Here is a 24766-nt window from a genome sequence, read left to right on the forward strand (position 1 = left end):
TTACATGTTTTTGTGTGACTGTGGACCCATTTACATGCATGGTCTTAATCGTGGTGTTTCAATAGGGTGGATATCACAGATGCTCCTAAAGGAGGTTAATCAACAACTTCGAAGATGGCTATAGCCCACCAGTGTTTCTAAGTACATCCCACTTAAGTCTGGATGACCTCAAACAGGGGTCAGCAATAGAGGCCACTAAGACAAATCCAGGCTCTAAAGAGATTCTGTCTGGCTCCACAGTTTCTAAGCTAGGAGAGAAAAGTGTGGAGATGGTTGTACATGTGGTAAATAACTTCCTAGCAGGCTACTCTGGCCAACTACCACTTACTCCCATCTCAAAAATGGGCTCCAGGAAGAAAAGAAGAAAGGTGCTTCTTGGTTCCCAGAGGTGACATATGTGGATGATACCATAGAATTACAGAGCTGGAGTTGGCCTTGTGGCCTATCTAGTCCAACAACTTGCTTGATGCATGGAACGCATAGCTAGGGCATTCACAACAGATGGCTGTCCAGTCTCTCCTTGAAGACTTCCAGCAAGAGAGAACGCTCTCACCCCCGTGCTGAATCCCATGTAACTGGTTCCAGTGTCATATTGCTCTTACCAACAAGTAGTTTCTCCTAATTTTCAACTGAGATCCACTCTCCTATAACATGTTTAATCCTTGCTTTGGGGGAAGCAGAAAACAAGCTTTTGCCATCTTCTATGTTACAGCTCTTCAGCTATTTGAAGAGTGCTTCTCCTAGGCTCCCATAGATTCTCCCATGCTCCCTCACCAAACTCAACTCCTGTGTTCCTTAGGTGGAAGCAATAACATCTAAACTGTTGTAACTGTGTAGTACGTGCCTTCAATTCACAGTGGTTCCCCTGATTCTACTACTTTGCTCTTCTAAATGGAATAATGCCATCTTGTTTTAGGGAAGGAATGCTCTCAGGATGAAAGCACTGCAGCAGCGATCTTTACAGTTCAGATGGATGATTACCTTGGAGGAAAGCCTGTGCAGCATCGAGAAATCCAAGGATATGAGTCCACCCAATTTGTTGGATACTTCAAAGGTGGCATTAAGTATAAGGTATGCAATAATGTGATCTGCAAGAATTGGTAATGCAAAAAATGAAAAAAGGGGGTACTTAAAAGGCAGAAATAAAAGTGAAGTCAGACTAACATAAAAGCAGACATTGAATCAAGTTCTATTCTTGTGAAGTTGGCTTTGCAGTTTATGTAATAGATATACATGCCACTTTACCCCTTCATCCAAACCCCCACCCCCGCAGGCTCAATGGAAAAGTTTGGATGATCATATCTTGGCTAACTAAGGCCATAGCTAGACCTAAGGTTTATCCCAGGATCATCCCGGGTTCGTCCCTGCCTGAGCATTGGATGCCCTGTGTGGCACTTAGATGAACAGGTTTGACCCCAGGACAATCCTGGGATAAACCTTAGGTGTAGCTACGGCCATAGTCAGGATGTGAAGAGACTTTTCCCCATACATGCAGTCCCTTTGCTCCTCCCTTCACGTGAACTGGCAAATAAACCAGGAAGTGTTCTATTAACTATAATTTCTTGTTTTGTTTGTCTGAGGTCGTCGCATGCCACGTGTAAACAGAGGAGGATCTTGGGATATTTTTATCGCGAGTTCTTCACTCCTCCCGTCGCGCTAGACCAGTAGGTCTAGCTAAGGCCATAGTTTTCTGGAGCAGATGAAAAGGGAAACTATAGTTAGTGGAATGCTTCCTGGTTTATTTGGGGTGGGTGGGGGGGCGTAGCTCAGTGGTGGAAGACATAGTTTCCATGCAGAAGGTTCCAGGTTTGATCCCTGACATCTCCAGGTTGGGCAGGCAAAACTTCTGCCTGAAACTCCGGAGAGCTGCTAAAGTCAGTGGTGACAATATTTGGCTAAATGGACCAATGGCTCAGTATAAGGCTGCTTCCTCTGTCCTCTTGTTTGCTTGCAGGTGTAAAGGGAGGAATGAAAGGGTGGTGTGCATTGCCAAACGTCTTGTTCATATCTCAGCTTATGTTTGTCCAAACATAGGCCTTAGCTAGACCTAAGGTTTATCCTGGGATCGTCCTGGGGTCATCCCTGTTCATGTAAATGATACATAGGGGATCCTGGGAGCAGGCAGGGACAACCCCGGGACGATCCTGGGATAAACCTTAGGTCTAGCTAAAGCCATAGTCAGTGAAGCTTTTGAGACATTTCTGGTTCCCAGCTGAACATGGCCATATGTGGGGCTGTCTGTTCTTCCTAATACTCTGGCCCTAAATGTGGCTATATTCACAATACCGTTCCTGAGTCTGTGGCTCCTTATGCAAAATTGCTCCAAAGACTCAGATTGAGGAGGAGGATGTGTGACTGGCTCCAGCCAAGAAACCCTGTCCAGAGCTGGCTTCATTTGTCATTTTCTTTAGAGCTCAGCACTAGAGGGAGGGATTACTTGTGGTGAGAGTGTTACCCAGCCAGTCCCACTGCCCTATAAAGGTTACTTGGGTTTTCACTCCAGATCTTCTATAGAAAATGATAGCAACTCCCTTGGGATGGTTTAGCTTAGAAAAAGTGTGAGTAATGGGAGACATGAGAGAGGTGCCCAAAATTATGCATGGTGTGGAAAAAATGGATCGGGAGACATTTTTATCCCTCTCTCATTATACTAGAAGCCAGTGGGATCATCCCATGAAACTGATTGATGGGAGATTCACGACAGATAAAAGGAAGGACTTCTTCACACAGCACATAGTTAAATTTGCCAAAGCAGTGACTGCGTTCAGATGGTCAAATTTGGCTTGTTAAACCAAGATCTTCACTTACCTTTTGCCCATGCATGGAGCCTCTTCCTTCCTCCCTTTGGCAAGAGTCATGATTAAATTGAGAAGCTGTTTTGGGAAGGGTTTGTCTCATTAAGTTTTTTTAAAAAATGTTTTTTTTAAAAAAACAACACACAACTTCTGTACCTTCTCAGGGTCCCTGAGCCTGCTGTCCCTCTTGTTTCTCAGTGATCCCGTTTCTGTTGACACTCACTAACTGAGTTCACTATTAGAAGGAGTGACACCCAAGGCAGGTGTTACTTTAAAGATCTAGCAGCTACATCTCCCCCCCCCCCATTTTTATTCTAGGGCAAGTGCAGGTGGCCTGGTCCAGATTGGTATCCTAGCGTGGTGGGCAGGGTTTTTTTTAATCACTGCAGCCTGATTTGGATTAGAAGCCCCCAAACTGCCACTTATATTGGAAAAGAGTGCTCAAATTGCTTTAATGGATCGCATAAGAACATAAGAATGCTGGATTAAACCAAGGGTCCATCTAGCCCAGCATTCTGTTCACACAGTGACCACTCTTTTGCGATATAAAATGCAGACATGGGGGTCTGATCCGGATCCGGATTTCATCAGGGGGAAAAGGGCTAAAAACTACAACCCATTCTTCTGTCCATAGTCCCAATCCAGATTGGGAGCTCTGCATTTACTCTAGAATATTTTTTTTAAAAAGGCATAGCTGCTAGCAACATCATTAAAGTAAGTTGTTATAGATAAGTAAGTTGTTATAGATAATGAACAATCTTAATAACCTACTGGCAAGAAAAAAAGCACACCTTACAACCTTACACTGAGAAGTTGAAGAACAAAACCAGACAAGCATCTTGATAGTTTCTATGGGCGGATCCACACGTCGGTCTGAAATCGCGTGCATGTGCCCCAACTACGGCCCCAAAACGAATTCCCCAGCCGCCGCCGCCGCCTCCGTCTCTTCAGCTATGGTAGAAGGAGAGGAGGGGGGGAGGCGGGGGGAGGCGGAGGCGGCTGGGGAATCCAGGCGCGTCCTTGCCGCCGCCGCCAGCCTCCTGCTGCCTGGGTAAGAGCGATCCAGGTCGGAGAGCTCGGCTTCCGCCTCCGCCGAGCTCTCCGAACCGGGTCGCTCTTACCCAGGCAGCAGGAGGCTGGCAGCAGCGGCGGCAAGGATGCGCTTGGATTCCCCAGCCGCCTCCGCCTCCGTCTCTTCAGCTATGGTACACACTATCGTTTTGGGGCCGTAGTTGGGGCGCATGCAGGCGATTTCAGAACGTGTGGAAGGGCCCTATGTCTCAAAGTTCAAACCATGACGCGAGTTCTCAGCTCTGTGGTTAGTGCAAACATGTTTTGGTGTGATTCGTGAACTGCTACTGTACACATAGCAAAGGCCTATAGGATTGAACAAGAGAAACCAACTAACACGCATCGTTTTACTTCACTTAGGCAGGTGGTGTTGCCTCAGGTTTTAAGCATGTCATCACAAATGACCTAAGTGCACGGAGACTTCTGCATATCAAAGGCCGGAGGGTGATTAGAGCCACGGAGGTTCCTCTTAGCTGGGACAGCTTCAACAAAGGGGATTGCTTCATTGTGGATCTCGGAACGGTGAGTTGTCACAAAGCTTAAGTTCTCTGAAACAAATATAACATCCTACAAACCTCACAAGGTTATTAAGTCCAAGCCCCAAGCCAGGATCTTCTAGACACTATAGCAGCCTTCCCCAAACTGGTTGGAGATGCTGGGAATTGTAGTACAACACATCTGGAGAGCACCAGGTTGGAGAAGGCTATTCTGTGGGGTTAGACTTAAAATATCAGGCACCCCAAGCATTGATGCTTTGCTGCTGACCACTTCCCTTCATGCACAATTTTAGCAAATGATCTGAGTAGAAAAAGACCCACAGGAAATCCTATTTGTGAAAACTCCCAAATTTGTAGAAAGGTTGCAACATCAGCTGGCTGAAAGAAACTGATATACCAGAAGTGGAGAATGCTTTTATCTTGAATGATTTCTGACTAAAAGGCAGAAATGGCACCAGTTAAACACAGACACAACAGTTAAAGCTGCAGGAGCTATACTAGAGTGACCAGATACAAAAGAGGGCGGGGCTCTTGCAGCTTTAACTATTGTGATGAAGAGGAAATTTCACCAGGTGCTGCAAGCATGCAAATGACACCTGCTGAAATTCCCTTTTCTGTGCAACTGTTAAAGATACAGGAGCCCTGTCCTCCTTTTCATATGGTCACCCTACCTTTTGCCTTGAGGCACTTACCATGTGGAATGATCTCATCGAGATTAGGCAGGCTCCTACTTTCTGCCAATAACTGAAGACATATTTCTATGTTTGGGCGTTTTTCTGACTGCTAGCATTGGCAGTTGCACCTAGTTAATTAATGAGACATTTTAGTGTCTTATTGTTTTATTGACTGGCTTTATTGCATTTTCTTATGATTTTACTTTGTGGACTGCTTTGGGATTTTTTTAAAAAAAACCATGAAAAGCAGTATAAAACTTTTCTGAAATTAGTAAAATAAACATAATTCAGAGAACATTAACAGCAAGGGCTTCTTAACACATTGCTTCTTCCAACGTGAAGAGTAATCTACATCTTCGAGGAGGGAAGAAAGGAAAGCAAATGTTTATGACAATGGAAATATCTAGTAGGTAGCTTTTGAGCAGTTCTCTTATAAGTGTAGATTCAGCCATGCAGACGTTCTTTGTACTTCTCTGCATGTTCACACATGTTTTTGAAGAAGAAGAAAAAATCTTCACTGGGAAAAATAAGTAATGGTTGGAAGGGCTCCATATCTGAGGTAGACAAATTAGGGCCTATGAAGCATGCCTAGCCTTCTAGTTGCTTATTTGGGAACGTCAGCTTTCAAACAAACAAGAATATGCTAGAACAGCCTTTCCCAATATGATTCCCACCAGATTTGTTGGAGTTTTGACTTGGGCTGATGAGATTTGTAATCTAAGGTGACCATATGAAAAGGAGGACAGGGCTCCTGTATCTTTAACAGTTGCATAGAAAAGGGAATTTCAGCAGGTGTCATTTGTATTAGGGATGTGCTCCGCTTCTAATCGGACCGGAGAAGCAGGAGCGGAGCGGGGGGCTTCACCTGTCCTTAAGGCAGAGGCGAAGAGGATTGGGAGGCCGGCGGAGCGTGGCGAAGAGGATCGAGGTGAAGGCGGATCCTTCGCCTCGATCCGGAGCTCCGCCGGAAAGGTAAGTGGGGTTTACTGGGCCCTGCCGCTGTCGCTGTCGCCCATGCGGCGACGGCGGCAGGGCCCGGTAACCCCCCTCCCCGCCCTCCTCTCCCTTACCTGCCTCCGTCCACGGTCCATCGGCATCTTCAATTGAGCCCGCAGTTCCACCAGGAAGCCTGGGCCGCAGCCCAGACTTACCTGGTGGAACCGCGGGCTCAATTGAAGACGGCGACGGAGCACGGATGGAGGCAGGTAAGGTCCCCCCCTCCCTTGGTCCTTTACCGGGCTCTGCCGCTGGGACTGCCTTGAGTCTTGGCGTGCGTATGTATCCCTGGACAAGCTATCATGGTGGCGAGTTTGAGGTTTCTAAAGTGCAAATTGACGGAGCTATGGAAAGGGGTGTGAATGGGGTGCCCGGTTTTCATAAATTTCCCAAAAATCAGGGGATGATGGGACTGCCTTGAGTCTCGGTGTGCGTGTGCACCCCTGGATAAGCTTTCATGGTGGCGAGTTTGAGATTTTTAACGTGCAAATTGACGGAGCTATGGAAAGGGGTGTGAATGGGGTGCCCGGTTTTCATAAATTCCCCAAAAATCAGGGGATGATGGGACTGCCTTGAGTCTTGGCATGCATGTGCACCCCTGGATAAGCTTTCATGGTGGCGAGTTTGAGATTTTTAACGTGCAAATTGACGGAGCTATGGAAAGGGGTGTGAATGGGGTGTTGGATTTTCATAAATTCCCCAAAAATCAGGGGATGATGGGACTGCCTTGAGTCTCGGCGTGCGTATGTATCCCTGGATAAGCTTTCATGGTGGCGAGTTTGAGATTTTTAACGTGCAAATTGACGGAGCTATGGAAAGGGGTGTGAATGGGGTGCCCGGTTTTCATAAATTCCCCAAAAATCAGGGGATGATGGGATTGCCTTGAGTCTTGGCGTGCGTGTGTATACGTCCATGAGGTGTCATGGTGCCAAACTTGAGGTTTCTAACTTTAACAGAAAAAAAGTTGTATACTTTTTTAGCTTAATGCAAGCCTATGGGGGGGGAACGGAGCTCCGATCCGGATCCGGAGCTCCGAGCGGAGCGGAGTGAACATAGGCGGAGCGGGGGCGGGGCGGAGCGGCCCAATCCGCAAATCGCAGATCTGGAAGTGAAGCGGAGCGTGGGGTCCGTGCACACCCCTAATTTGTATATATGGGGAACCTGGGAAAATTTCCTCTTCGTCACAACAGTTAAAGCTGCAGGTGCCCTGCCCTCTTTTAAATCTGGTCACTCTAGTATTGCTCCTGCACCTTTAACTGTTGTGATGAAGATGGAATTTCATCAGGTGCCCCATAGATACAAATGACACCTGCTGAAATTCCCTTTTCTATGCAACTGTTAAAGATACAGGAGCCCTGTCCTCCTTTTCATATGGTCACCCTATGTAATCCAATACTTCTGGAGGGCACCAGGTTCGGAGAGGCTGTCTAAGACTGAAAAGGTAAATTCGAAAACATGAGGGAACAAGTATAAAGGTAGTGACAGGGTTCGCATAACATGCTAAGCTACACTCAGTGGTTGAGTGTGGTGTGTTGTTGAACCGTGGGTTGTTTGTAGAACTATGGGTTAATGTGTTGTCTGAAGCCAGGACATTTTCCACAGGGTGGCTTGTTAACCATGCTATGTGGTGTGTTAACCACTCTGAACAACCCAACAACAAACCATGGGTTCTCAAGGTGGCTGGTTCAAGAAAAATAAGCCACACTGCTTTGCATCTTGAATAGCTCCTTTGAAGTTCTGACTGAAACCCGGGGAGGATTCACTGCCCCACTGACATCAGGGCCACCAGCCTTCGCTGGATATAAGGCAGCTTTTCAAGGTAGGGTGACCATATGAAAAGGAGAAGAGGTCTGCTGTATCTTTAACAGTTGTATTGAAAAGGGAATTTCAGCAGGTGTCATTTTTATGCATGCATCACCTGGTGAAATTCTCTTCATCATAGCAGTTAAAGCTGTGTGTTTAGCCAGAAAAAAGTGCTACAGCTCCCAGCCCCAATTCTGTTAAAGTTCACATTAGCTTCATGAAGCATTTCCAAAGCAGGCCTCTGTGCTTAGGGTGGCCGTATGTCTTACCTTACAGAGGACAGTCCTTTGTTTGAAAGTGTCCTCTGTTTCAGGGCCTGTTTAGTCCAAATCCTGTTTAAGATAAAAGATTCCTCAAACAGGAGAGCAGCCGAGGCCTTGAAGTTGCCCATCGACACTTAGCTCCTGGAGAGCAGACTTAGCAGCAGGCACCCATGTCAACTGCTCACAGTCTTTCCACTATGGGGAGCTGTATTGTACTTCTATTAAAATTGTAGAATTTACAGAATTACATTTGCATCTATTTGTATACATTTGCATATTCAAATATTATGCAAATTGGTGCCCAAGTAACTCAGGGTTAAATGCATGCATATACCGAGCAACAGGAAAGCAATATCCAGAAGGGAACCCTGGGTGGCCGTGCAATTACCCACTCCTGCTAATGACTACCTTGTTTACTTATGCTCCTTCCATTTAAAATGCATCTGGAAAGGACTGCAGTAACTGAGCTCAAAGGAAAAAATGGGATATGAGAGAGTTTTCCGGAGATGTAAAACTGCCTATAGTTTAAGAGTGGGAGACATCAGATGGGGTTCTGAGAAGGGCAGAAGAGCAAATATTAATGCTGCATGATCTATTTCTTTGATGGGAAGATGAATGGGACATGCTGCGGCATGGAACTTGACTGAACATGGTGTTGTACCTTAGACATTTAGGATGTGTATACTTTTAGTTGTTGTAGATAAACACCTCCACAAAGTGGATTGTCCCCATGTGATAGATATTGGCGGTAGGCGGGGGTACGGAGACACGTTCCTTAGACTGAGAACAATGTCCGATACTGGTTAAGCACACACATAGGCACACCTAAACCTCAAGATAATATGGGACATATATTATTTTTGTCCAGTCCTGCGTGGAATGGATGTCTCAACAGCTCATGGTAGCAGTGGAACATTTCAGTCTGAACAGGATGTTTCTCCAGAGTTCTGCATGTTGGAAAATAGAAGCTATTAATGGAAACCTTTCAACCATCTGTTTTCTTATAAGTGTGGCTCTGATTTAATACTTTAAAAACAGTTTTAAAGTGTTTTCAAGGTCTCATACTCATATCCCTCAGGTTCAAACCAGGTTTGCCTTATAAATACAAAAATAAAAGAACCACTGATTACCTTTCATGCTTTAGTGTTAGAAATTTTGTTTTCAGCACCAGTGTGGTCAGATAACATGGGCCTAACCAACCAGAAGTTTTCAGCCAGTTGTGCAGTTCATTTAGTCTTCCCCAATCCAGTGCCCTCCAGAAGTTTTGGACTATAACTCCCAGCATTCCCGAACATTGGTCACACTGGCTGGGGCTGACGGAAGTTGAAGTCCAAAACTTCTGGAGGGTACCGTATTGGAGATGGCTGGTATAATCTTAGCAAATCCTAGATCTGAAAGGGACTCCCATGTTCTCCAAGCACACCATTTTGGGGTTGTGTGCAGGATTTACTAAGCTTAGCTCAGATATGTTGAAGCTTCTGTTTTGACCCTTAATGCCTGGGTCGACCTAAACAAGCCAAGTTCCCATGATTTTATAAGCAGGATGAGCTAAGCTTTTACTGTTTGTTTTTAACAAAGGCTACAACTCAGAGAGGTCCTTCATGCGTCCCGAAGGCTGTACATGTATCTAGTGAGAGACCCTCCTCCTTTTCTTCTTTGAATTATACCTCCCTCTTAGATGTTATAACAAAGATTGCTTTGGAAGTTTCCTTTTCTTCAGAAACAGATTGGTGTTTGAAGAGAACAAAGACCCATGGTATGAAAAATTAGTTATTATTTTTATTTATTTATTACATGTATATCCTGCCTTTTTTCCTCCTTAAGGAACTCAAGGCAGCATACATAACCGTCCTCTCCATTGTATCCTCACAACAACAACCTTGTGAGGTAGGTTGGGCTGAGAGTCTGTGAGTGGCCCAATGTCACCCAGTGAGCTTCCATAGCCGAATGGGAACTAGAACCCAGATTTCCCTACTCCCAGTCCAACACTTTAGCCACTACACTGCATTGGTTATGTATGCCTTTGGATTGTAGCCTGTAAGGATTACTAAGATGTGTTTCCTAATGAGGCTTTTATTGTGCAATCACCCTGCCTCATTCATGGAATTTTATAGAGGGTCCAGATAACATTATCCCCTCCATCTTTTCCCATCTTTTCCCTACCAGAAAAAAAAAGTTACAGAGGAAAAGACAGAATAGCTGCACAATGGCTTTTGATTGGTAGTGCAAGGAATCCTCTGTCTGGAAGCACCCAAGGTTTAAGCATGAGCAGGACTCTTCTGCAAAAATGAATGCCACGTGCGATAGGTGTGTCCGCTAGTAGAGGTTTGCACTTGCTAATGACATTGCTTTGCGAATCCCAGTTGGGTTGTTTGTGAATGCCCAAGGCCCCATTCCTTAAGGCTGTCTTTTTAAGACAGAATTCTCTGAGGCCTCATCTACACCAAACAGGCTATTGCACTATGAAAGTGGTATGAAAGCGGTATATAAGAGGCAGGAGCCACACTACTGCTTTATAGCGGTATTATTGAAGTGCACTGAGAACTGTTGGGGCCCATTGGCACGTCGTACCATAGACCGCTTTCATACTACTTTCATAGTGCTATGTCCTGCTTGGTATGACTCCTGCCTTTTATATACCACTTTCATAGTGCAATATCCTACTTGGTGCAGATGAGGCCTTAGATCAGTCTTCCTCAACCTGGGGTGCTCCAGATGTGTTGGACTACAACTCCCAGAATGCCCCAGCCAGCTCTGGCTGGGGCATTCTGGGAGATGCAGTCCAACACATCTGGAGCGCCCCAGGTTGAGGAAAGCTGCCTTAGATGGTGGTAATGCTTCTTTGTATTTCAATAGGACAGTGTAACTGTCTGTTCAATTTTGTATTCATGGGTCGTTTCAAAATGTGTTGCTTCTATGAGCTGAAGCATTGTGCAGCTCATTTCATTTCTTCAGTGCTATCCTTCTGAGGGTAATAATAATAATAATAATAATAATAATAATAATAATAATATAATCATTGTTTTACTTCTCTGCATATTTATACAGATTTAATTGATTGAAAACTCATCTGATTAGTCAACTGAGATTTTCCTAATTGGATGATAGCTGCCAGTAGGCAGAAAACGCAGAGAATAGATGCACTATTCATATTGACTGTGACTTGTTTTTGAGAGAGAACTATTTTCACACTGCATGTCTTCTGAAGAGAGCAAGTCAAAAAATGGCCGAATAGTTGTTGGTTGCTCCTTTGATGCCAGAACTAGGTTAGGCAGGATATGCTTTAGTAAATAGTAAAACCTATTCTAGCTTAACCAGTTCTGGCACGGACTGATCTTGGGTGTGTTTACCAATAACAAGTATCGACTTAGATCAGGGGCAGAGATACTTACTTTGCTGACAGCGAATAATTTCAAATCTTCTGAAAGGAGTCAAAGGCAATGTGAATTAATAGGGTTAAGAAGCATGGACACTTTAAAGAAAGCTCTCTTCATTATCTAATTCATCCATTTCCTAAAATCTGTCCAGAATGGGGGGGAAAAGTTGTCACATTTCCTTTGCTTCTTAAAAATATTTCTGCCTTAGAGCTCATATTTTCTGGAAAGTCTTTGGATCATCTGCCTTGCTCCCTACATCTTATTTAACTAAAACAGAGTACATGGAATTGAAATGATTGTCTGTTCTTCCTCTGCTTACTGACGCCTCTGTTCCCCCCTCTTCCTTTGACGTTTTTCTGTGTCTATTTTAGACTGGGATAGGACTTGTCATACCTGTTCTTTATAAAGTATATAGATGATGCTATATAATAAATAAATAAAGTTACCTTATTAGTGCCAAAGTTTTTCAACATTTTCCCTTTAGCTAAACTGAATCAAATTTGGAGAAATGGCAGGTTGAGAATAAAATCTTTTCTTGAAATAGGTGTTAAACCCTGATCCAGTGATTTATTCACATGGGATGCCCGATTAATTACAAAAAATGGAGCAAATCCATGTGCACAAGGAAAAGCACAGGCAGAACTCTTGCCTCCATGGAAGTGAATGGTAGAACCTTAGAGCAGGGCTGGGCAACCTCCAGATCTTTTGGCCTACAACTTCCATCTGCCCCAGTCAACATAGCTAATGGTGAGGGATCATGGGGACTGTAGGCCAAAACATCTGGAGGGCCACAAGTTGCCCATCCCTGCTTTACAGTATGTGTGAGGGATGGCCACATAAACACACAGGCTGCATTCAGGTACCTGGATGAATTGGTGGGAAAATATTGCATAAATCCGACCCATGCAAGTACTAAAGCTGAACCTAAACACTCCTGTCGAGATCAATGGGATTTTCCTGTTGACTGTTTTCCAAAGAGCTATATCTAAATCACAAGAGAAAGAAGGGAAACCTGTTTGTTCCTATTTGATTGACTTTTTTTTCCAGTGGCGAGACCAAATGTCTGCAAGCTCTTGGTTACCTGTTCATAGGAGATTAGATTCGGGGATGCTGCACACTTTCCATAAAGCGGTTCCATATTAATTCTGTTAGCTGACAATAACTCTATTTTGTTGTAGGTGATATACCAGTGGTGTGGCTCCACATGCAATAAATTTGAGCGCCTGAAAGCTACTCAGGTTGCTGTGGGCATTCGGGACAATGAACGAAATGGAAGAGCTCAGTTGATTGTTGTGGATGAGGGAAGCGAGCCAAAAGAACTGCTAAAGGTAATGTATATTCATTTGCTTTTCAAACCACTGTTAGCTGCACTGTTTATATGGCCAGCCCAACAGCCTCAGGCTATAGCTTCAGATCTCATGAAGTTGACAGAACCGAGCCTGTCTGTTGTATAGATGAGGGTCTGTAGCTCAGTTGGTAGCGCACATGTCTTGCGTGCACAAGGCCTTAAGTCCAGTATCTGGTATCTCCAGATAGAACTGGGAAGAGACTTGTTTGAAATTCTGGAGAACCACTGCAGACAATATTGAGCTAGATGGACCAATGGCCTGCTTGGTATAAGGTACCTTCCTGTGTCTCAGATAAGCCAGTAGCTTTTAGGAAGGGCCATAGCTCAGTGGTAGAACACATGCTCCCCATGCAAAAGGTCCCAGGTTCAAGACTTGGGGGATGGATATCTCCAGGGGGTGGATGTGGGAAAGACTCCAGGAGAGCCACAGCCAGAGAAAACTGGACTAGATGGACCTTGGTCCGACACAGTATAAGGCAGTTATATATTGGGGACAGGAAATGTTGTTGGTCTGAGCACAGTATATTCTCTTGGGGCATGTCTACCCCTCATTCTTTTCCCCCAGAGAAATGTAGCTATGCATGTGGGACTAAGGATTTCTAATAGATCATTCTTGGCACCCTTGCCACATTACTATCCCTAAAATTATTTGGAGGAAGCCATATAGTTAAAGTGGTATGAAAATTTGCAGAGATGTCTATGGGGTTTGCTGAATCATTGGATAGTGGGCAGGCAGTAATATTCCTGTATGTCACCATAGTTTGTATGGCCTGTTCTGAGATGATGGATGAGGCTGTCCAATATGATGGTCCTTAGCTGAGAGGGCATCATTCTTTGGGCCAAAGAATCAGTTGGAGCAGTGCCCTGGCATGGTGCTCATGATGTCCTACCAGTGGGTGGGTCGGGGTTGGCGTTTTTATGAAGGAAGGAGACTTTCATATGGAGCTGCTTGGGCCTTTGTGTTCTGGCATTATGTGAGCTGTGGGAGGAGGGAAAAGCAGACTCTGGATCTGCAACACACAGGTCTCCTGCAGATCCTTCGCTGAACCATTAGTTGCTGATCCTTCACTGACTAGTTAGTTGCTGCACACAGGTCTGATCCTTCCCTGTTCCTTCACTGATCAGTTAATTTAAGGCAACCTTTTCCAACCAGGTGCCCTACAAATGTGTTGGGCTACAGCTCCCATAATCCCCAGCCATGGCCATACTGGCTGAGGGATGGTGAGAGTTGTAGTGCAATATCTGGAGGGCGCCAGGTTGGAAAAGGTTGGTTTAGGGGATGGGCAATGTGGCAGAGGGGAGAAATGAAGTCCAAGGATGTGGGGCCAACCAGCTAGAGCCCTGTGACCATCAGTTGCAGGGTAAGTAGACAAGAAGGATGGGAGTGAGGTCAGTGTAAGTATAGCTGCATAGAGTTGCAAACCTGCATAGAGTTGCAAATCAACTAGAAAAGTGAGAGTTGCAAACCAACTAGAAAAGTGAGAGTTGCAAACCAACTAGAAAAGTGAGAACCTTTTGCTTTCAAGCCAGTTGGCATAGCTAAACTATGGAATTCGCTACTACAAGATGTAGTGATGACCACTGATATGGATGGCTTCAAAAAGGGAGTTGGAGGTTTTAACCTCCAACTGGAGGAGGAGGTTATCAATGGCCCCTAGTCCTGATGGCTATGTGCTACCTCCAGTATCAGAGGCAGTATGCCTATGTACACTAGTTGGTGAGGAACATGGGTGGGAGGGTGCTGTTGCACCATGTCCTGCTTTGTTGGTCCCTGGTCGACAGCTACTTGGCCACTGTGTGAACAGAGTGCTGATCCAGCATGGCACTTCTTACGTTCTTAAAGGAAGGCTGTATTTTTCACCTCAGCCATTTTCTTTCTTTTTCTTTTCTTTCGGGAGCTCTACAGCAGGGGTGGGGAACCTCTTTCAGAGCCAGATTCAGTTTCAGAGAAATTCTCAGGGGCTGTGTTCTGCTGGTGGGCAGGGCCAAAAGCAGAGGCATTGGTAGCCCCACATCTCAGGATAACTGTATTTTAAAGCTCTCATCGCCAGTAACTAAGCCTTAGGTGAGGCATGTCGGTCTTTTGGAACCTTAGGCCAAAAAGGTTCCAAACCTTTTGCAGGACATCAAAAGACTGGTGGTTCAGGGAAAGGAGGTGGGGCCAGTGAAAGGTGGCGGGAGGGCTGGATTTTCCCTCCGGGCCTAAGGTTCCCCACCCTGCTCTACACCTTAAGTGACTAAGGGCACAATCCTATGCATGTTTAGGAGGGGGGAAGTCCTACAATTCCCAGCATTCCCCAGCCAGCCACCCTGGGACTTTTTTCTGTTTAAACATGCATAGGATTACACTCTAAATAGCTTCTGCACTGGGGTCCACCCTCACACTATTGGTCTCTATCCCCTATGTCTACCCCTAGATAGACAACTTTTTGGACTGTTTAAATAATTTTAGGAAAAAATGAATATTGATTGTTTTCCACCCAGTTGTATCATTGGAAACTGATTGAGAACTGTACATTGCACTTCGAACATCAGTGTGTTTTTGACTGTTGAGAAAAAAGCCTAAGTTGTGGTCCGAATGCACGTCACATTCAGAACTCTTGACCCAAGTTATAAAAAAATTGCCACATTTTTAATATAATTCTGCTTGCCCTCTGTTTGTACTAGAACAATAAGTAAATAACTAAATATGTATAATAAGACTCTTGAACAAAACAGTAGAGTGAGTTTGCTTCACAACTGTTTGGAATATTAATCTTGGTTTGGGTAGGGGTTTCCTCACATTATCTGCTTGATGGAGCGTGCTTTCTTGTTGGTATTTGCACCTCTGGTTTGTCGTGGCAATTGGGGCTAATAATTGCTTGAGCAAAGAAGTATGACAGACGTTGTGCCTTGAGGCATGTTAGTCACACATGATTTCTTGTCGCTTGAGCTGTGGGGGAGGGGAAAGAGTGGCACAACTGAGCACCATGTGTAGTTCGAGCTGAACAAAGAAAGACTCAGAATTGTAGAAGCCAATTTCTCTTCGCCCTGGTTCATACCATTCAGTTGGGAGTGGAGCAGCTAAAATATCATGGTGGAGGTAGAGCAGCAAAAGTCCTACCCAGGATGAATCCAGCACGAACGGCTGCTCATTCACATAGTTCATGAGCATAAGCATGCACAGCACATTTAATTAGGGTGTGCACCCAGGGAATTTTACTTATTTATTTTTTAAAGGTGAGCATTTATTGAATATTCAGTCATAACGGACATTATTTTTATTCATTTCTTTATAAAACATTGTAGACGCTGATGCCCTGTTCCATGCTTAGCTTACTTCGTGCAGGAGGGCCATTGCACATAAGGGGGGTGGAATGAGGAGACACTACTCAAACCCCAGTATTGGTGTGGCTTTGTGTTGACATTGGCCAGAGGAGGGTCTTACAGGGCAATATTAGCCCTCGGTGGCCCTCCTCCTGGCCTCTTTGGAATGTGGCTCCTGGCAGAGAGGCTCCCAGCAGAGCAATTCCTTTTCACTTCTGCTGCTGGGAGCAATGGTGTTCTCTTGGAGGCAACAATTCTTTGGCATGGCAGAGAGCCGCCGGAGGGCAGCCAGAGGACAGTTTCCACTGCATCTATGGATCCCTTCTCATTGCACTCTCAATTTGTCACTTATTGCTTGAGACATTAGGGTGTGCCTGGGCACACCCAGTACACCCCTTGTGCATGCTTATGTTCATGAGGAAAGCTTTGTTCGCACTGGAGGCCATGTGCATGGTGGTGGGAAGGGATTAGCCCTGCTCCTCCACTTTCTCCACTCATCATGTCTCCCCATACTTCCCTTTTTCTTAGCTAAACAGTCTCAGCCATTGTGATTTTTTCCTCATGGGAAAAGCTTTTTACGAGCTTAATTTGGCAGGACTCCATCAAGGTTAGCACACGCCAGTTAACAGCTGCAAAGTCCCTTAAGTTATGAATGTGATGTAACACTAGTGCTCTGAGTCCTTTTCGAGGAGGAAGAATCTCCCCAAAGAGGGGCAGAATAAAAACCTGTGCTGTTCCTTCCACCCAGCGATTCCAAACATTATTTTAATCTGCACCAAGTTGTCACGTGTTTAAAAATATGGGATATTTTGCTCTCTATTTAGTCTTTGGAAACAGATCTTTAGCCTTTAAACAAACAACTCTGCATTGTTTTTATTAGCACGCTGGCATCCATTCAAAGTCAGAGGACACTTCCTTATAGACTCCATCCACTCATAAAAGTCAAGGGGCCCTTCTTAACTTGCAGATAAATTCCCTTCGTAACTTGCAGATAAATTGACAGATTATCCATGCAGATTGGCATGGATTTACAAAGGAACATGTCAAACACAAATGTATCTTTTAGAAATGAACAGTGTATACAAGATGCTATAACGCTTTAGTTTGGGGGCAAACCATGTCACGTTAAGCATGTAGCGTGAAGCTAAGGTGTGTCTTACTTTTTACTCTTGTGTAAATGTGTGTGCACTACAGGAGAGTAGCCCTCCCATTCCCCCCCCCCAAAAAAAATCCTCCTTCAGGGGGAGGTGTTAAAAAGTAAAAAAATCTCCATTGGAATGAATATAGTCTTTTCTCTCTTTTTTAAGACCCCTCATGTTGGGGGGGGGACTTCAGGAAAAATATGGGGGGGAGGTTTAACCCCTCCCTTCCAGAGCACCATGGTTCCAATAGGTGTAGTTGTGAACTCAAAAAGAAAAAAGCTAGGAAGGGCAGCAGTACACCAGGGTCAAGGAAGCAGCAGGAAGCCAGTGGAGTTGGGAGGGTTTGTGCAGTGGTTAAATAATTTTAGTTCCTGGGCTTAACGGTTTTATGGTGGTGGTGGTGGTGGTGGGGAAGGCTTTAGACAGCCATGTATAATAGGGGTATGTGCTCCTCACCAAAAATACGGGGGTCTGATGGAGCCCCGAATTGATCTGTAGGTATCTGAATGTTTTTAGGTGACATGAGGGCTTGTTTCATGTTGATGGACAACTAACTGAACACTTCCATATTAGGAAGACGCTTTCGCTGAGGGGTGAGGGAGGGGTGGTTTTGAGATTGTCATCTGTGGCTAACCAATAACCACAGTCTCCTCCCTGTCCTCCCTCCAATAACAGTGCTTATGGGGAGGGATTGCAAATGATATATCCCATTCCCCCCCACCCCGGAACTCATTCGTTTGCTAGCTCGTGGAGCAAGGCCCTGTCTACACACCATTCCGAAGGCGCCCCGAAGCCACTTGAGGGTGCCCCGAAAACGTGTAGCATGTACCTTAATCGTCCCCAGAAGAGGAGGAGGCATCCTTCGGCAGCGCAGACTGCGGGCGGGCTGCTCCAGGCTCTGTTTCCCTTTAGCCAGCAGGCCCTGCAAGAGCTCCCAGCAGCGGGGCTGGGTCGTGGGAGGGAAGAGAGCGGACGGGCGAGGAAAGGGGAGGGCGCCTCCCATGCCCCTGGGAACGCGCAGGGGCCTCTGCCGCCGCCGCCCCCCTTTCCTCGCCCATCCGCTCTCTTCCCTCCCATGACCCAGCCCTGCTGCTGGGAGCTCTCGCAGGGCCTGCTGGCTAAAGGGAAATGGAGCCTGGAGCAGCCCGCCCGCAGTCTGCGCTGCCGAAGGACGCCTCCTCCTCCGCCTCTTCTGGGGACGATTAAGGTACATACTACACGAGCGTTTTCGGGGCGCCCTCAAGTGGCTTCGGGGCGCCTTCGGAACGGTGTGTAGACAGGGCCCGAGAAAGAGTCCACACTACTGCTTTATAATGGTTTATAACAGTAGAGATAACTGTTTAGGCCCAGGACACACTACATATACAGATTTCAAAACGTTTTCAAAGTGTTATATCCTAAAAATCAAGGGAGGAAGGGATAACCTTCAAACTTGGCATGGCTAAATCCCTACTTAAGAGGTCTCACGGTGCCAAGTTTTATCTCTTTACCTTTACAAATGACAGATCTGTAAGCATTTTGGTTTCCCATAGGCTATAATAGGGTGGTTGTCTGAAAATGGAACAGTTCTCCAACGAGTAATCCAATGGGACGGAGAGATATGCAATCGGAGTGGAGAATTGCCTCATTGGAGCACTGCTCCGATTTTAGGAGCAGAGCAGACCCGCTCTGCACACCCCTAATGTATAATTAGATTGTGAAGCATACAACTAACATTTCTCTCCCCCTGCCCAATTCCATGCTTACAACTGCTTCTACATTCATTATACGTTACAACAACAACAACAACAACAACAAAACTGTTTCCCAACACTGATTTTAATAATAATAATAGTAATACCCTGAGCACATGCAGGTTTGCGTTTTAAACTCAATTAAATCATAGCACCATCATGACTACAGGAATAAAATAGAGTTTGCCTGTGTTGCTCTCTTCACAGCAATCTTCACAGCAATCTTTCCAGGCAATCTCCTTGGATGCCCCATCCCACAATGCCTGGATCTGTGGAAAGACACCCCCCACTTCTGAATGTACATGCAGAGATTGTCTTCTGTTTTGACATCTTCTGTGTATTTGTCCATACAGAGCCTGTGTGTATATGTGTGTGTACACATAGAATCATAGAATAGCAGAGTTGGAAGGGGCCTACAAGGCCATTGAGTCCAACCCCCTGCTCAATGCAGGAATCCACCCTAAAGCATCCCTGACAGATGGTTGTCCAGCTGCCTCTTGAATGCCTTTAGTGTGGGAGAGCCCACAACCTCCCTAGGTAACTGGTTCTATTGTCGTACTGCATATACCATTTTCTATTTTCTGAGTTGGATGCCTGTAATGCGAGATTGCAGTAGTCATCCAGAGAACCAAATACGAATTTAAGTGACTTGCTTAATGTTTCCGCACATGACAATTATTGCAAGGCATGACATTAATCTAATACTTCAGGACAAACTCTAAAATGAATGGTGGCAAATGCCCTGTAATTCCTTAGGCAGGCTGAGACATCCTTTGATTGGGTTTTTAAACAGCCTTCTAACATAATTATGATTTGGGGGGGGGGGAGGGAAGTGCCTACAATTAAATTATAGTGTATTAAGTCTGCATGTTGAAACCTACTCAGCTATGCTGTGTGGTCCTCTGCTTGGCATCTTAATGACTTACAAGGTTAGCGCCTTAGACAGTTATAAATTACTTTCAAGCCGCTACCTTGCAATTATAGAAATGGTGGTTGTTTCTTTTACACTAGGCTATTATCAAACTGCTATTAGTCAGTTGAGGAAAGTGAAATAGAAAATGTTTTCTTCTTCCATCAAATATAGGAAATGAAACCTGGTAGGGCGAGGGTCCTATCCTGCCTTACCATGGAAGGAAGAGCAGTTTATGCACATCCCCATTTCTTGGAATCAAGTCTGTAAATAACCAAAAGCCTTCTAAATCTGTACTGCTAGATGCCCATGTTCATTAAACTTTCTTTCCCCTGGCTTTGTGTGTTAAGATGCCTTTGCACCTTAGATGAGGCTTCATGTCATTTGTGGCCAGATACCTTAAAACATGCTGGCTGGGAATGATGGGAGTTGCAGTCCAACACATCTGGAGGGCACCATATTGGGGAAGCCTGGCTTAAAACATGACAAGTCTACCTTTCTGTTCAAACAGTTTTCAAGGCAGCATCCAGATGATCCATATCAAAATCAACGAACCCGTTACAAATGTAAAAACTCACCTTTGCAATGATGTGTGTGTTATCACTCAGCAAAGTTTTATGAATGGCAGTTGTTAAGGTAATCATTGCTGTCTGTGCTTTCTGCATATCAGTTTCCTCTAACAACACAGTTTACACCCCTCTCCCCTGCAAGCATGTGTATGTGATCTGCCAGTTTGAGGTTAACTCTTCATGTATCTGATGGACAGTGTCCATGGGGCTGTCTATGCACACTCAAAGCCCTGCAGTGGCTGCAAATCTGAGCTGCATCAGTTATATGACACAGCCGCAGATTCGCAGCCACCATGGGGCTTTTCTGTGAAGCTGCATGGTAAAAAAGTTAGGGCTTGCTCCCACCGGAAACATTGGGGTGAGATCACCATGGCTCTTCCACTGTCTGATCTCATTGTGTGGCCAATCCAGAGGATGATCCTGGTGTAAGGTGACTGGTGATTGGTTGCTGGAAGCCAGGAAGAGGGTGGGGTGGCAGCTGCAGTACCAGATGATCGCCAGAAATCCTACACTCCTTCCTTGGTGTGAGGATTACCCAATGCCTCCCCGGATAAGCGAAATCACGGAGGTTAGGGTGAACGTGGCACCTACTCGGCGCTCTGAAGACAGTTTCCATGAAAGCTTGTACCGCAATATATATACATATCTAAGTTGTCACAATATGCTTTGTTCCTTTTGTCTTTGTAAGTTTCATCCACAAAATGCTTTTCAAAAGTGATTTGTTGAAGATTATGCACACGCTAAAGTATTACCACAGTTTTGGTCCCTTGACTGTTTTTGATAGGTCCTTCAAATATCCTGGTCCCAAACCAGAAAGAGATTTAAAGCTTACCACCACATCTTTGAATTGGATCTGGAAACAAAATGGAAGCCAGTGTACCTGCTTTCAATAAGGGAGCCACATACTGCTTATATGCGTCCCCTGCTAACATCCTGGCTGCAGCATTCTGTACTTATTGTAGTAGCTTTGCATTCTTCAAAGGCAGCCCATTACAGCACTCCCAGGTGTGATGTAACTAAGGCATGAGTCACCCTAGCGAAGTCTCCAGCCTCTACGAATGGGCATAGTTCAAGCACCAACCTAAGCTGGGCAAAGCCACACCTGGCCACAGCTGACACCTGAGCATCCAAGGGCAAAGTCCTTGCTAAGTAATGTGAGGTATTCATAGCCCTTATTCTAGCTGGCTGTAGAAAGTGCAGTTCTCTTCCCTATTGTAAACAGCTTTCAATTTCTTTGTGCTTTATGCAAATAGTTGCAATGAACTTTTAAAATAACACTCTTGCAATCACTTTCCATTTTCCAACAGCGCCACGTCAATATTTGTTTTGATCAGATGGTTAGTTAAGAAAGAGCAACTTGGCCAAAATCTCACTGCCAAGACATAAGGTTCTTCTGGGAATGTTCTTGAAAACAGTGCAGTCATGACAATGGTGTTAAATTAAACACTGTGGCGATGTACTTGTTTATTTAATAGAGAGATGTCTATCCCACACTTCTAGTGCCCATGCACTACTCGGAACTACTTACAGCAATTTAAAAATGCAATATTTTTAAAAATGAGATTCTTCCCATGCATGTGGCAGTTGCAGTTACGAGGCAATCTGTATTGACTTCCAGTCATGGATAGCATGATAGGGTGGTATGAATTGTGATGCTGCAAGCATGAGTACTTTCCCCCAGAACTGTTAAGGCCTATGCAGGTGTTTAAAGAAAACATGGAGGGGGAGGGATTCTAAGCTGATTGCACTTAGGCCTAATCTACACCAAGCAGGATATTGCACTATGAAAGCAGTATGAAACTGGTATATAAGAGGCATACTACTGCTTTATAGCAGTACTGAAGTGCACTGACAACAGTTGGGGCCCATCGACACGTACCGTTTTCATACCGCTTTCATAGTGCAATATCCTGCTTGGTGTAGATTAGGCCATAGAAACCCTGTTCAGTCCTATGCAGGTTTGTCCCCCCTTCTGAAAGGCTGAAAGGCCGTTTTGAAGGCATTTTGTTATTGGCAGTAAGAGCTTTCAAATATGATGGCGTTTTGGCCATGCCCCCTTTTGCCTTTGGCCACACCCACCACTGGAAGAGAGTGTCTCTGAAATTGAATTCAGTCCTTGGGATGAAAGAGGTTTGATACCCCTGTCCTAAACACTGTTCTCCCAATGTGTTCTTCGAATGTTCCAATAGGGTTTATAATAGCATGCGAAAAGGCCAAATCACATTGGTCTGGTTTGGATGCCTGGTTTGGACAAAGACATAGTTTATGAAGCTGGTAATCAGTTTTCATGTTGCAAACTGAAGAAAAAAAGATGCATAATTTTGATTGCAGGTGGCATAATTTTTGCTTTAGGGTATTGTACCATGGTGAAGAGTATTTGTACCACGTCACAATATACTTTAAGCTATTTTCCAAGGAGCAAATTGTTTTATTTTTGTTTTTAATTAGCATGATGGCAAAGTGGAATGCCTGGTGCTGTAGAAAACTGAGACTGATACACTGTGAGCAAGTAGCCAGGACAGTTATGATGCTGAAAATGGGAATAGTTTGGTTGCTGGTGATTTTAGTTCCATCTTCTGTTTTATAACATCCCAAATAGGAGAACATTGGGTTGAACGCCCTGGTGCCATTAAACCTATTTGGCTGCATTTCTTGCCTGAAACTGGAAGCTCCTTCAGTGAATAAAGAATGTTGTAACTTCTACTGGAATCACTCCAATATTAGTAAGGCTTGCAAAATGCAAATTTGTATAAATGTCCTTTCAGTATTGTTATTAACAGATGCTGTTGCTAGTAGAAATTATGTTGGTGCCAGATGTGCTGGCTCAATTCTATTGTCCCACCACATGGTGATATTATTGAAAATGTTGAAGGTGCGTCTAGAAGGGGTTTCAAATGACACCCCAAAACGCACAAGCACACATGTTGAAAGAATCATAGATGGAGTTGGTGTTTCCTGCAGTTAGTGATGGCCTAAGGGGGATTGAGCTCTTCCCCACACCCATTGAAAGAAGGCATGAGTAGGGTTGCATGGCCACACCGGATAGCTGCACCTTCACCACTGGCATGTGCAATGGCCTGCCCCCTTGACCCATATGTGCAGTCAGCCTGTGAAGAGGCTGAATGTGAGCAGTGACCCTGGCCCTCCTCCTTGTGTGGAGGAGCTTTAGGTGTGTACTCATGTACATGAGCAGAGCCCCATTAAATACTGGCCGAACGTGTGTACATATCAGTGGGGGAAGGCGTGCGCGCTAGCTTGCATAGCCCTGTGACACCCCTCATGCATTCTTTTAATGTGTATGGGGAGGTCATCTGAATTCCCCGTTTGGTCACAACTAATTGCAGGAAAACAACATGACCAATAAACATGTGCAGCGTACATGATAGACCCCTTTTTAGACTCCCCGGCGAGTCTGTGATGTTCAGGCTACTCCCAGGAAAATCAGGAGAACACACAAGGGCTGGCCACAATCCATGTGGATTGATTTCATTCAAGGCAATTTAAATTGGCGATTTGAATCACCACAAAAAGACTTTGACTAAAATCAAATTTCACATTGGTATTTCATGTATATCCTTAAATTTAGGATGGAAATAATTATGCATTAGTTTTGGTTAATCAAACCGCTAAAACAAGTAATTTAAAGTCAGATACAGGATTCACCCCACTTAAAAGAATTTGACATCTTTAGTAATTTCAGAAAATGTTACATATTGTGCTGCTTATTATTTAATGGAGAGTTTTATTAGGAATGTTAACTAGAAGTAAATGACAAATGCAAAACAGCACATATATTATATTTTATCAAAGTGAACATGTTATGGTTACACATATTTTTCACATTTGCAGTAGTCCACCGAATTGCCTAGGCTGTCTCTAAAACAAATAGGTCTCATTTTTCTGTTCTGTCTTTATTCATAGCCTGGAACAGATATATATGTTGTTCTGCTTTTTCAACTCCCGGGTCACGTGCTTTTTTCCCCACATATTGCTTTGTTTAGTAACAACTAAGGACCCAGAACTTTCCACAAGCGCAAGCCTGTTGGTTACTGGACAGAACAGTCTATTTTTATAAGATGAAAAAGAAATGTCCATGTCATTTCTATACTGCCCAATAGCTGAAGCTTTTTGGATGGTTCACTACAATTCACAATATAATGAAAATACAGCATACAAGATTTAAAACAGTTTAAACAGCTAAAAACAGTTTCAATAAAATACTAGACCTGTTAAGACAGGTGACATAAATGCCCATCATATGCTTTTAATTAAATGCCTGGTT

At 44.6% G+C, this 24766-nt stretch overlaps 1 protein-coding gene and 1 long non-coding RNA gene across 2 annotated transcripts in view; both read left to right on the forward strand.

Annotated features, from left to right (window-relative positions):
- LOC134396937 (uncharacterized) overlaps nucleotides 1-24766 on the forward strand; it is a 212491-nt gene that overhangs the window by 156764 nt on the left and 30961 nt on the right. The window lies entirely within an intron of this gene.
- The window catches only part of SCIN (scinderin), a 58686-nt gene that overhangs the window by 4992 nt on the left and 28928 nt on the right, over nucleotides 1-24766 (forward strand). The window contains exons 2-4 of the mRNA XM_063123539.1: nucleotides 917-1071; nucleotides 4227-4388; nucleotides 12655-12804. Coding sequence (XP_062979609.1) covers nucleotides 917-1071; nucleotides 4227-4388; nucleotides 12655-12804 — 467 coding nt within the window. The remainder of the gene's footprint in view (nucleotides 1-916; nucleotides 1072-4226; nucleotides 4389-12654; nucleotides 12805-24766) is intronic.

Source organism: Elgaria multicarinata, chromosome 1, assembly GCF_023053635.1.
Source record: "Elgaria multicarinata webbii isolate HBS135686 ecotype San Diego chromosome 1, rElgMul1.1.pri, whole genome shotgun sequence".
Classification (NCBI taxonomy): domain Eukaryota; kingdom Metazoa; phylum Chordata; class Lepidosauria; order Squamata; family Anguidae; genus Elgaria; species Elgaria multicarinata.